The 13,405-nt window shown below is 42.2% G+C and overlaps 1 protein-coding gene and 1 pseudogene across 3 annotated transcripts in view; both read right to left on the reverse strand.

The window, feature by feature from the left end:
* Nucleotides 1-454: 454 nt before the first annotated feature.
* UACA (uveal autoantigen with coiled-coil domains and ankyrin repeats) overlaps nt 455-13,405 on the reverse strand; it is a 52,778-nt gene continuing 39,827 nt past the window's right edge. For 2 of the 3 annotated variants that reach the window (XM_032232451.1, XM_032232448.1), the window contains exons 15-19: nt 9,655-9,704; nt 5,512-8,232; nt 4,400-4,546; nt 2,799-2,864; nt 455-2,612 (exon numbers count right to left, since the gene is read on the reverse strand). In XM_032232451.1, coding sequence (XP_032088342.1) covers nt 2,541-2,612; nt 2,799-2,864; nt 4,400-4,546; nt 5,512-8,232; nt 9,655-9,704 — 3,056 coding nt within the window. In that variant the 3' untranslated portion in view covers nt 455-2,540. The remainder of the gene's footprint in view (nt 2,613-2,798; nt 2,865-4,399; nt 4,547-5,511; nt 8,233-9,654; nt 9,705-13,405) is intronic. The other variant, XM_032232449.1, reaches the window with a different exon arrangement.
* On the reverse strand, nt 10,033-10,260 carry LOC116519712 (annotated as a pseudogene).

The raw sequence follows: 13,405 nt of genomic DNA on the forward strand, positions 1-13,405 counted from the left end.
TTGTCCATTCCACTTTTTTCTAGCTTACCAAGAAGTAGGTTGTAGTCTACTTTGTCGAATGCCTTGCTAAAGTCTAAGTATATTATGTCCACAGCATTTTGCTGGTGGTCTAAGTTAGTCACTATGTCAAAGAATGAAATAAGATTGGTTTGGCATGATGTTTTTAACAGATCCATGCTGACTTCTAGTTATTACTATACTCATTTCTAGATGTTCACAAATCTGTTTTTTTTTTAAATTATTTTTTCCAGTATCTTCCCGGGTATTGATGGGAGGATAATTGGTCTGTAGTTTCCTGAGTATGGTGGTTTTTCCTTTTCTTTTTTGAAGATGGGAACCACATCAGCTCTTTTTCAGTCCTCTGGTAGTTCCCCGGTGCTCGAGGAATTTTTGCTATATCCCAGCTCACCCACCCAAAACGGCAGCATGTCATTTCAATAAAGCACAGGAGAAGTGACACAGAAAATAAATGTTTATTGATATGTAGTGTAAAAGGGAGAATAGAAATACAATGCCTCCCAGAAAAAAGAGAATGATAATACTTTTAAGTATTCGTACATCAAAACCAGACAATTATTGTCAGTTAATCAAGTTGCTGAGAACAAGAGCACTTGGTGAATTGCTCTTCCAGAAGAGCAAAAGAAGAGGCATTCTCTGAAGTTCTCAGAGTCAACCTTCCCCAAAGACATTTTAAGCCCACCCAATCTATGCACAGGTTAACCTTCCCCATTTCCTTTCCTCTGTTCACAATCAAATTTTCTGAGGTGACAATTCCTGCCACCTCAGAAAAATGGCAATAGAGCCAGCAGTCCATTGCAGTCCAACACACTCTAATTCCCTGTGCTTGGAAGGTCCTCTTTGCAAGTAGGCAAAGGGCAGGAATGCCCAGTTATCTGCAACTCTGGAAATCCAGGCCTTTGTGTTTGATCAGCATTGTGTATGGCAAAATCAGCTGTCAGTTTGTTAAAGCAGCACCACAGCCTATCTCCAACTGGGAAGCTTATGGTAAGAGTGACTCTTGCCAATCAAGGAGCCATCTTCAGAAGTCCATCAGGGCAACATCCTGTCTTAGCACACAAATACCTCCAACAGGCACAATATGGCTTTGCAATTTTTCAAGATCATGCTCAACTTCAGATGCTTAACATAAGTAACTAGCATTTTTGAAGCAATCTGCTTTTAATATTTCCATGTAAAAAGGTCTTTTTTTTTCCCCTAGAAACCCAGAACACCATATATCTGCTTTTGGAATTATTCCAAAGTTACTTAAAAAGCAACACCAAATTTTCCAGTCCTTTATATTTATTCTTAAAACACATAACATCTATGCCAACTTAATTTTCTCACCAAAAGGCTTTTCCTGCATAAATAATATCCTTTAGAGTGGATTATCATACACAATTTACAAAATACTGTATTTTAAGATGCTTTTAATCACCTTAGCATAAAATCAAAGAATTTGAGCAATTGGGGTCCATTGTTTGAATCCAACTTGCACAAGCTAAGACACAGGCCTCACAGCAGGAAGGGGTCTTTCTGGGTGCCCCTTTCAGCAGAGTTCCCCAATCCAAGTTGAATGGAGCCACAGCTGACAGCCGCGGCCACCCATTCATCAAATCTATGTAAGGACACAATTAAGTTCCCTGGGTAACTGAAAAGACTTGCCGCTCTAGGAGAGAGATTCCCCCCCCCCCCCCACTCAGCAAGCCACAGATCTGGAAAGGACAAACTGGTCTTTGGCCCTTGACCCTTCCTGGCTGCAAAGGGGGGTCCAGCAGTACAGCCAAGCTCACTACAAGAGGCACAGGTATTCTTTTGTTTTTGCATTTTTTTAAAAAAAAACTTCTTTAAATTTTCCCAACTACTTTAGTTCTTAATTAGCTTATCTGTAAACAGTTTATTCTTTTTTTAAAAAGTAATGAATGATCGAACACAAATCTTAGGCTACTGTATTTCAAAGTTTCATAACAGCTTCTCATTTTTATCTATCCCAGTCCTGCTGTCCTGAAAACTACAAATAAATCAGTAATCAACACTCTGTGAAAAACTATTGTAAAAAGCAAAATATTATCTGATGTATTTTTCTCTCATGAAAACAGCAAGAAAAAGGCATGGATACTTTTACCTAGTCTTCAGAGAGGCAGCTTGGCCAGCCAAGCTGCTGTGGAACAGAGGGCCAGTTCCAGGAGGGTCCACCCACCCCCGAAGATGCAGGCCCACCTCTCTGAGCCCCCTGACAGGAGGGGGAGGGGAGATGTCTGGGCAGGGCAGGATCAGCATTCTTTTAGGGCCGTCAATCCGACATTCAGGAGAACTTCGCTTTGGTCATCATTTTGACTACCTATAAATAAAAACTTCTAATTTTTCAAATCACGAGTGATCTTTCATTTTGTTTAACAATGGGTTTGTGTAAAAAAAAAATCATATTCCTGTTACAAGAAGCTGGTAGGCGGGGTTTACCAACTCCTAAGCATTAAGGGAGGTTAAGAAATTGGCAAAGTTGCCTGCAGCCTGAGGAGCCAGCCAGAGCCTCAGTTCCCCTAGCAAATCAGTCCCTGTCGCATGCGGATGATCTGGAGCAAGGCTGCCTGCACATCTTCATCCATATGACCCTGTAAAAGTAAAAGGAGACCTTTAAAAAAGTAAACTACTAAACATTTAAGACACTCCATTCTTGTTGCTTGGCTAAGTCTCTTTAAAGGAGGCAGGTGTCACGCTCAAGCATGAGAGCCATTGTCTTGGAAGAAGTCACCCAGGCTAAGCGACCCCCTCCCCAAAGTCCCTGCAAGGTCACGCACCTGAACAGCGCTAAGAAGGTGTGTCCGGTATATTGAGATGACTTCTTGGTGCTGCCTGTCAGCATCCTAAAGCAAAGGAATCTTCCATTAATTTTCTACCTGCAATGATCCAACTGATTGGCTTCACTCGTGGAGGAGGGGTGAGAAGTTACACAAGAGACTGATGCCTTCAAGACCCCTAGAAATTCCTTCTGAGGTTTTGATCCACTGCTGACAGTGAGGAGCACTCCTAGGTGCTCTCTGAGCTTGCTTGTTTTCTTGCAGAGTAAAATATTGGCGTACACCAGGAAAAAAAACATATTTAAAAGGAAAATATTTAAAAAGCTGACAGGCTCCAGGAGAAGAGCCTTCTGCCCTCTGGAACATCTTCCCCCTTCCCTCCCGACATTTTCTAAGTGCCTTCAAATCTGGCTATGCCTGGGGATCCAATGAAGGAGCTTCATACTGGAGGTGGTTGATGAATTAAAACTTAAGCCCACCTCCCCACCCGTGTGTCCAGCCTTTCCCATCGAATCTTAATGATTTTATTTAATGATTTTATCCACTGTGTTCTATGCTTGTTGATTTTAATGCTTTTAATTTTTTTATGCTGTAAGCCAAAGTTGTTGACTATAAGATCGGTGGCAAATAAATTTGATAGACAGACAAACAAGACAGCCAGTCAAGGAACCCTTGGTGCTCTCTGAGCTTGGCTGTTTGCTTGCAAACTAGCAGTGCACTGATGGGATCTAGTCAGGTCATGAAACATCTGCAAGGAACAACCGTCAGAGAGGACCCAAAGCTCCACCGAAGCTATTGTGATGTGTCCCTTGGACGACTCCTCCAATTCTTCCTCGGAGGCTGAGTTCATTCCTGCCATGTCAGGAACTGGGTTAATTAATGACTCTGAACGGCCAGCCAAAAGACATTTACAGGAGGCTTCGGCTGGGGACAGCTTGCAGGTCAGTGAGGAAGAGCTACCTTTCATAATAGATCCGAGAGCACACAAGACAGAGAAAAGACAAGAGCAATGGAGATCTGCCAGATTACTCAGGAGAAAACCCTTGCTTGTCTTGATGGGTTGCACTGGAAGTGCAAGTCACAGAGGGATAAAAGCAGAGGGAAGTGTTGCTGCAAACAATATATTTCATTTATGGCTGCGAGTTCCTTGTGCTTCCTGCTTGACTTTGTGCCTTGGAGACTCCATTAGCCTGGTGGAGTTAGGTTTGTTTGGTGGACTTATTCATTGGAGTAACTTTTCACTGTTTTAGGGACTATTGGCCATTGCTTTGTAGACTAACCTTGGCCTGCTTGTGGCTCGATTTAGGACAATTCTGAGGCTGGGTGGAGGGAATTGCTGGGGAACATTAATAAGCTCTCTACAACCACACTTGTGTGTTTGAGTGAGAGAGGCAGCACTGCAATATATATTGTCTTTTATAGGAAACAAGTGCTAATGGAAAGTGGGGGGGGGCATGCACTCACGAACAGCATTCAGGTTTTTCTGCAGATGTGCAGAGTTGCAAGTCATGCAAGGACTGAGAGATTATTTTCCCACCATATCTAAGCCTGGTGCTCCTAACACGCTGCAATGGGTCCTCATGTCCCAGATCCCTACTTACAGCCAGCTGCTGCTGCAGAGTCTTCACCTGGTTCTGGAGTACTTCCATCTGTGGATTTTGTCTCTTTGCAGGAATGTTGTGGGTAAGCTGTGAGAGGCCATTAAGAGCCTGTTTGAGCCGTTCCACATCATTGAGAAGCTCTGTTATCTTCAAGAGAGATATTGATAAAATTCCAATGAAAAGAACAAGAAAGCCCTGTCCTCCCATCACCCCTGGACCACAAATAAGGAGAAAAAATACAACCAAATCCCTGGGATTTGGGCACGTTCATCTAGAAGAGGACAGAAATTTAGCTTTGCCCACAAAAGAGGGTTGACCCTGTTTTTACATGGAATTCTTGCATAAAATCAAAAGGCAGGAAGTAGGAAACAACTGCAGACATCTCCACACTGAGCAGCTCTTGACAGCTACCCCACCAATCCCAACTGCAGAAGGAAGAAGCCACCCAACTCCAGGGAGACCTCAGGTCAGAAAATCAAATTCCTGAGAGTTTTAAGATGATGACTGACCAATGTTATTTTTTATTAAATCGCAATGCTGTGATAATGCAATGTCCCCTCAGAACTTGCCAGCAGCTATGCTAGTGACTACATGGAAGCGTCCAGGAGCCTAAATGGAGATGGTGGGCATATGACTACTGTAATTTAAAAATATGTGAAGAAACAATGGCAGGTTTAGATAGTCCTTTTAACCTAGAGTAGGGTCCTATTCAGTTTTTCACAAGCTAGATGTTTTCATTGCGGAAAAACTCCAGGAAGAGCTTCCACAAATTATAGCAGTTTTTTTCAAATTCCCCACACATGACCCCAAATGTCTCAGAGGAAAATGTAAGGCTGGCACCAAAACCTGATGGTGCAGCTTTTGCTCACCTGGAGATCCCTGTAAAGGTCCCCAAGAGTTCAGGGCAGCTTCTGGCAATTTAATGTCCTCAGGGGTTTCTATAAAGTACTTGTGTGGGATTTATAAATGCAGCTTTGTGTAATCATGTGTGCTAGATAAAACAAGCAATGCTTCTCTAATGCGACTCCATTCCAAAGCTACTGAAAGGAGTCAGCCTGGCTCTCCTCTGCGCCTCCTCAGGCATCTCAACTTCCCCGTTTCAACTGGCTCACCTTGTTATCTTTGGCCTCCACCTGCTTGGCAGACTCCTGGATCCTTTTCTGCAACTCCACAATGGTGCTCAGAGACTTGTCACAGCGCTCTTTCTGGTCTTTGATTTCCTGCTCAATGTTGATATTTCTTGGCTGAAGCAGCTCCTTCTCATCTTTCAAGGATGGCTCCTCTGCATTTGCCTTCAGTGAATCCTGCTGCAGCTTTTCCATTTTGTTAGTCAGCTCAGCCAGTTTCTCAGCCATGCTGCTCACCTGGCCTTCTAGCCTGCTTCTCATCCTCTTGTGCTCAGATGCCTCCACCACCTCTCTCTTCTCCAGCTTGCTTAGTGCTTGCTTTGTACTCTGAAGTTCAGACTGCAGCTGGGAGACCTCTTCTTTTCTGGTTTGGTTTTCTTCCTCCTTCTCTCTCCATCCGGACTGGAGAATTGCCATTTCCTTCTCTAGCCTTTCTTTGATTTGGGAGTGTTCTGCCAGAGGCACCGAGGTGGCCTGTAGATGGACCAGTTCCTGCTGCAGCTCTTGAGCTCTCTGCAGCTCTTGCTGGTTTCTGGTTGCCTGGCTGTGGAGTTCTGCTTTCAGGTCCTCAATGGTGCAGCTGAGCTTCCTCTCCAGGGCCTCCACATGCTCCAGAGGAACATACTGGCCCTGCAAGCGGCTCTGCAGCAGGAGCACCTCTGAGTGCTGCCTGGCACTCTCCTCCTGAAGCCTCTCCTTCTCTCCTGTGACCTCAGCAAATGTTTGTTGCAGCTCCCTTAACTCCTTGTTCAGGTCATCCACCTTGCTTGCCAACATTCCCTCCATTTTATGATATTTCTCTGCAAGGATATAGTTTTGCTGCAGATCAGTTTGGACAGTCAGGATCCCAGCTGTTAACGTTCTGATTTCCTCTATGTGTTTCTGGATTTCTTCCTCTTTTATCCTGAGCTGTTCCCCCTGTTCCAGGAGCTGGTTTTTCAGCTCCATCACAGTTGCTTCAAAGTCCCGCTTCTTTTCATCTAGACTGGCAAGGGGAGCATATTTCGACTTGATACATTCTTGAATCAAGTCAATCTCCTTCTTCTGGGCTTCAATTTCTGCATGCAATTGGACCACTTCTTCTTGCTTTTCTTGGTACTTTGCCAGCACTGCAGAGTTGCTTCTCTGAAGGTCTTGAATATTTTTATTCAGAGCAGCGACTTTACTGTCATGGTCTTTTGTACTGAGATATTCAGCCTGCATTTGACTTTGCAACCCCCTCAACCTCTGCTTCAGTTCACCGTTCTCTTCATTTACTTTCAAATATTCCTGCTTCACCTCTTCCATCTTCCCTTTCAGGTCTGACAATTCTTCATCTGTTCTTTCTAGCATGATGTTCAAGGCAGTTTTTGTCTCTTCGTGAGTTTCTGAAGAGACATACTGTTCCTTCATAACATCTTGGAGAGCTGCATTTTTAGTTACCAATTCAGAAACTTTGGCCTGCTCTTTTTCATATCTTTTGCTAAGTTCATTAAGCTGCTTTTGCAAGTCTGCCAAGGTAGATTTTAAGATTCCTATTTCCTTCTCATGCTTTTCAGGAGGAATGTAACCTGTCTGAAGCTTACTGACCTTCTCCTGCAGGCACAGCTTCTCCGCTAGTAGTTTCTCTGTTTCTCCTTTATACCGGTGATATTTTTCAGTGGTTTCCGTCACCTTCTTGTTCAGCTCTCCTACCACTTTCCTTGTGTCTTCATTGATCTTCAAAGGAACATACTGGGTCTTCACCTCACCCCTGAGGGTCTCCATCTGCTGCTTTAGGAGACTATGGTCCATCTGAGCCCTGTCTACCGCCTTCTGCAAGGCTTGGTTTTTCTGTTTCAGTTCCAAGTGCCCCTTCTCAAGCTCACGGGCCCTTTGCTCATATCTGCTTCTGACATGCTTATGTTCCTCTGGCTTCACATAGTGAGCAAACTGAGCTTTCTGCTTCTCAAGCTCCGTCCTAAGATGCTGAACTTCTATGCACAGCTTTTCACGCTCTTTCTCCAACTCTGCTAGCTTCCAGCCCTTCTCATCAATTTCATTGGACAGAGAACTCTTCATCTTTTCAAATTTGCTAGCCAATTTCCCTGCCGTTTCCTTCAGCTGCTCTTCTGCTTCGGAAAAAGTCCTCTCCCTTTTTTCACGTTCCACCTTCAACATACCAAGTCCTTTCTGCAACTTTTTGTTTTCCTCCACCAGCCTTGCTTCGTCTCGTCTGAATTCTTCCACTAATAGCTCATTCTGCTTCAACTGGTTCCTCAACTTGCCCACTTCAGCTGAAGCTCCCTCATACTTAGCCTTCATGTCTTTCAGTTGCTCCTTCAGCTCCTCAGCCACCTTAGTGCCACCTGCAGCAGCTTCATTTGTCAGGTGATCCTTCAAGGCAAGAAAGTGGGTCTGCATCTGCTTCACTTTCCCTTCTGAATCAAACATTCTCTTCTGCACATCTTTTAAAGCATCTTCCAGTTGTTTTATCTGCTGATCCGACTCTTGCTTAATTCTTTCACACTCGGAGACCAGGGCTTTGCATTCTGCAGTCTTGTGGGACAGCTCTGCCTGAAGCCTGCTGAGGTCACCTCTTCCTGCCTCATAACAGCTCTTGATGCTGCTGAGCTCTCGCTTGAGAGTCTCAGTCTCCGAGGTTCCACACTGTGTTGGGCTTAAGAGCTCCAAAGGCCTCACCATTGACCGGCTCTGGAGATTAGCAGGCGGCAAAGCAAGAGTTTGCTTTAAACGAAATAAAGGTATTCGTTAAGTTTCATACAATTGTTTCTATAAAACAGTAACTTTAACATTTTTTATGTAAAAGGAAAAGCTTCCATCTAGTTCAACTCTGGTGTTTTGAATGCTATACTCCCAAGTTCATTCCATCATTTTTCAGATTAAAAGGCAGGCTAATGTTGCTTAGGATGAAAAATATGATGCCTTGTTGGATCACCAATTATACTTAGGATAAAAAGTAGAAAATAGGTATAAGGACATCCCTCCACTAACAAATGTATTGCCTCTAAATTTTACTTAACTTGGAGATTAAAATAGCATCCTCATTTCCAGATTTAAATAACAAATGTATTGCCTCTAAATTTTACTTAACTTGGAGATTAAAATAGCATCCTCATTTCCAGATTTAAATTGCCAGCACTGGAAGAGTGTGAAGTTCAACAACTCCCCAGCTCAGAGAGAGCACAAGTGGGCCAATGTTTGTAGCCAATGGCCATGCAAAGCATTTGAGAAGGATTCGGAGCAGGGGTGAAATTCAGCAGGTTCCGACAGGTTCTGGGAAACCGGGAGCGGAAATTTTGAGTAGTTCGGACAACCGGCAAATGCCACCTCTGGCTGGCCCCAGAGTGGGGAGGGAATGGGGATTTTGCAGTATTCTTCCCCTGCCATGCCCACCAAGCCACGCCCACAAAACTGGCAGTAAAAAAAATTGAATTTCAGCACTGGTTCAGAGGCTGCAGCAAGTGGGGCAACAAAGAAAAAGAGATAGCCGAGATCAGGGTTGTCAAACTCAAGGCCCGTGGGTTGGATCTGGCCCACAGGATGCTTAGATCTGGCCCGTGGGGGTGCCCTGGAAAGGACCAGCCCATGGTGCCTCTACCAGTGAAAACCTTTCACTGCCAGAGGGCCGCAGAAAGCCAATGCGGCCAAAAACGGAGCCTCAATGACTGATGCCGAGGTGGTCATGCCCCCCCTCCCCCCCCCCCAGCTCCCTGAGGTCAAACACAGCCCTGATGTGGTTGTCAATGAAATCATTTGACACCCCTGGCCTAGATTATGTTCCCTTTTTTTGAAAGGCCTTGTTTTTAAATAGCATTAAACCAACATTTCATCGCTATTTTTGTGGTGAATTTATAGTTTTATGAATTTCTCACCTCAAAAGGGCAGAAAAAGCCAACTGCCGACAGCCACAGTTGCAGGGGGGTACTGACAGCAAAAAAAGGCAGGGGGGAGAGGGCAATTTTGTGGGCATGTTCTCACTTCTCAAAGCCCCAGCCTCCTCACAGGTGGAGCTACAGGAAGCTCTGCTGAGGAATGCGGCATCTCCAGGGGTTGCCCAATAACAGACTTAGATGCCAAATAATACATGGATCGCATTTGAAAAGCAAACTCGAGTTGCATTGGAACCAAGAACATTCAGGTAGGTACCTGGGATCCTGCAGAATAGCCTGGGTCCATCATTAGTACATTTTCTTTTCCTTAAGAAAAACAGAACACGTTCCTTCTTTAATTTGAAACAAATGTCCACATATTATATTTTCAAAAAGAAAAGAAAATCAAATGCACACATTGGTTGCACAACAATTTTGAAATGGTATTCCATCTCTTCAGATGCACAAAGTATTTCCATATACATTTGGGAGGTGAAAAACACAGTACTTACACAGTACTTATATTAAGCTTATTAAAGCAATATTAATAATCTAGCACTGGCTTTATACAGAAGAGTTGTTACCACAAACATCCTGGCAATAGTAAGCTATTACTATTGTGAGATATAAAATATTATTTTATTTCAGCTGCAAGTGATAGATCTGAAAATCAAGATAGTTTAGCAGTTCCAGAGTGGAATCTCCTCTGAGACTCCAAATATTAATGGCTACTTTAAAGTTAGCAGCTGAAACCAGATGGATTACATCCCAGGGTTTTGAAAGAGCTGCCAGATGTGCTCTCAGAACAACTGGACCATATCTTTCAGAGCTCCTGGAGCATTGGATACTACACTTGATCTTAGCCAAAAGGCCGAGAAACGATAGGCCGACAATGCTACTGGAGCACTGTGGAACTATTAGAGGACTGGAAAAGAGTTAATGTGGTTTCAAACTTCAAAAAGGGAAAAGGTGTGGATCCAGGAAACTACTGACCAATCAACTTGACACTGATACCTGGGTGAAATCCTAGAAACTATCAAGGCAATTACTAGAAGCCAACATGGGTTTTAAAAAACAAAATTTGCCAGAGAAACCTTATTCTTTCTTCAACAAAGTGACTAAATTAGTGGATCAAGGAAATGCTGTGGACAGAGTTTACTTCAACAAGGCATTTGACAAAGTAGAACATAGTCTACTTCTTGGTCATAATATTTGTTAGACAGAATCACAACCAGATGGATTCAAGTTGACTGATCAACCACACTCAGCATATAGTCCAAAATGGAACTACATCTGCATGGAGGGAAGCATGTAGTGGGGTACCCCAAGGTTCTGTCTTGGGCCCAGTGCTCTTCAATATCGTCATAAATTACGTAAATAAGGGGATAGAAAGGGGTCTCATCAAATTTGCAGATGACACCAAGCTGGGGAGGAACAGCTAACATTTTAAAAGTAGATTTGAGATCCAGAAGAATTTTGACAGACTTGAAGACTGGGCCCTATACAACAAAATTCAATTAAGTGGTGAGAAATGTAAGGTTTTACACTTAGGCAAGAAAAATCAAATGCATAGGTATCGAATAGGTAGTACATGGCTTAACAGCAGTATTTGTGAAAGGGACCTGGAGAACAATCAATTAAGTATGAGCCATCAATGTGCTGCAACTGCCAAAAAAGCCAATGCAATCCTAGGATACATCAACAGAGGAATAGTATCAAGATCACGAGAAGTGAAAGTGCCACTTGATACTGCACTGATAAGATTACACTTGGCATTCTACATAAAGTTCTGGTCCCCATGATACAAAAAAGATGTTGAGAGCCTAGAAAGATATAAAGTATAATAAAGACAAGAAGAAGTCTGCAGGTTAAACCGAGTCCAACGAAGAGAAAGATTATCCACATGATAGCAGTCCTCCAATATCTGAGGAGCTAACACAGAGAAGAGGGGAGTCAACATATTCTGCAAAGTACTTGAGAGCAGAACAAGAATTAACAGGTGGAACATCATTAAAGAGAGATCCAACCAGAATTAAGGAGAAATTTTCTGACAGTGAGAACAATCGGTGAAATGGCTTGCCTCCAGAAGTTGTGGATGCTCCATCACTGGAGGTTTTTCAAGAGGAGACTGGTTGGCCATTTGTCTAGTGTGGTATTAGGTCTTCTGTCTTGAGCAGGAGGTTGGACTAGAAGACTTCCAAGTCACTTCCAACCTTGTTACACTATGTTCTATGAAATGTCATTTTCAAATTCTGAATATTGCCATGATAACAAAGGCATAACCATTCATTCTCCCTGTGCTGGAATCTGTATCTTTTCATTACTCAGAAGTGGCTGGGCATGACTAAAGTCACGACAACACAACGTGCGATCTCAATGCTCTGAGATCGCAGTCGACACTTTTGCCACTGGGGGGTCCAAACGGATCTAAACTGTCCCGAATAGACAGTGAACAGGAAGAATATGTCTTGCTTATCTTGGGGATATCGCAAAATCCCCGAAAAAAGCAAGAGAGGTTCTTCAAGCCGGTGATGAAAATTCCAGCCAAGGTTAATGAGGTCGGGGTGGCCCCAAAACGGAAGGAATGGAAAGTGAAAGTGTTTCCAGCTGGTGAGGAATTTTTATCGTTTTAAAAGAGAGACTGCCTATAAAAACTTAAAAATCGATTTAAATTGAAGAAGAATCAAGCGGGGAAATTAAACTTCTAATGGTTCTGGACAGTGGTTATCTCACTTTTTTAAATACTATCTTTATGGATGGAATCTTTACAAGCCTTTTAAAATGGATAGATTTAGTCTTCTTTTTCTACTTTCTCTCTGTGACTCTCTGTGATTTAAAGACCAAAGTTTTCCTCTTTCATTGCCGTGGGTATTTTTTTAAAAAAACCATTTAAAAATGCACCTCTTTTTATAATTTGAAATATAAAATAGATATAAAAAAGAAACATCTTAACAGTGCTACGCTGCTCGAATGCTGGGAGGTTTTGTTGATTGGAGCTTTGTGTATTCAAGCGGAACCTTTTCTGTTCTTCACGGTTTGTTTTGACTGCTCATTACAGAGCGAAAGGGGTAAGCCAGATGTCCCTTTGAAGTGTGTTTTCAACCAGAGAAGAGGGGAAAAAACAGCTTTTGTGAATTCATGTTTTAACTTTAATAATCTTCCAAGCGAGAGCAGCTGTGCTTGTTAAGATGGCACAATGTCAAAATATAGAGACCGTAAGCTTGCAGACAATATTTTTAGAATTACTTAAATTATCAAATACATATGAAAAAAATAGAACAAAAACTGGAATATTTGGAGCAGCTAACAGTAAAATATGATGAAAAAATTGAAGATGTTTATCAAATGCAAAATGAGGGGATTGAAACCCAAAAAATTGAAGTGGAAAATGAATATAAAGGGATTAAACTTGCTGATATTTATGGCAATTGGTTTGTTTTTGAAAATGCAAAGAATGGAATATTGAAAGAGGAAATAAATGGAGAGGAAATCTATCTCAAAGGGCAAGATGTAGAAGAAGAATGAAAAATTAAAGAATTTATGGAGTATGAAACCTTATCAGCAAAAATATTGATAACACTGCTGACAATCAAAGATAAGCAGAATAAAGAAACAGAAATAGGGCATCAAGATTATATGAGAGATCTTACAAGCAAGGAGTTGCTAAGAGAAGTCTATACAAAGCTGATCAAGAAGATGTTTAGATTAATACCACAAATGGCAAAAGACATGAGACTGTTTTGTCACTGGAAAGATACAGGTTGATAGATGGAAGAGTATAATTTAAAACTAGTTAAACTTAATGAAATTTAGTGATAAGAGATATAGTCAAATAAATATTTGATAATGTTACTATTATATATAATGTCATGATGAGTAATAATTGGATATGAATATTGAATGGTACCCATGAAAGGAAGATTAGAAATCCCTTTGGATTATATATAAGGGTTAATTAAAAAAATGCACGAAAGTCTTTTTGTAACCAACTGATACACTTTCTACAGCATGTAAAGAAGGATGTGTTG

The sequence above is a fragment of the Thamnophis elegans genome, chromosome 16 (assembly GCF_009769535.1).
Source record: "Thamnophis elegans isolate rThaEle1 chromosome 16, rThaEle1.pri, whole genome shotgun sequence".
In the NCBI taxonomy this organism is placed as follows: domain Eukaryota; kingdom Metazoa; phylum Chordata; class Lepidosauria; order Squamata; family Colubridae; genus Thamnophis; species Thamnophis elegans.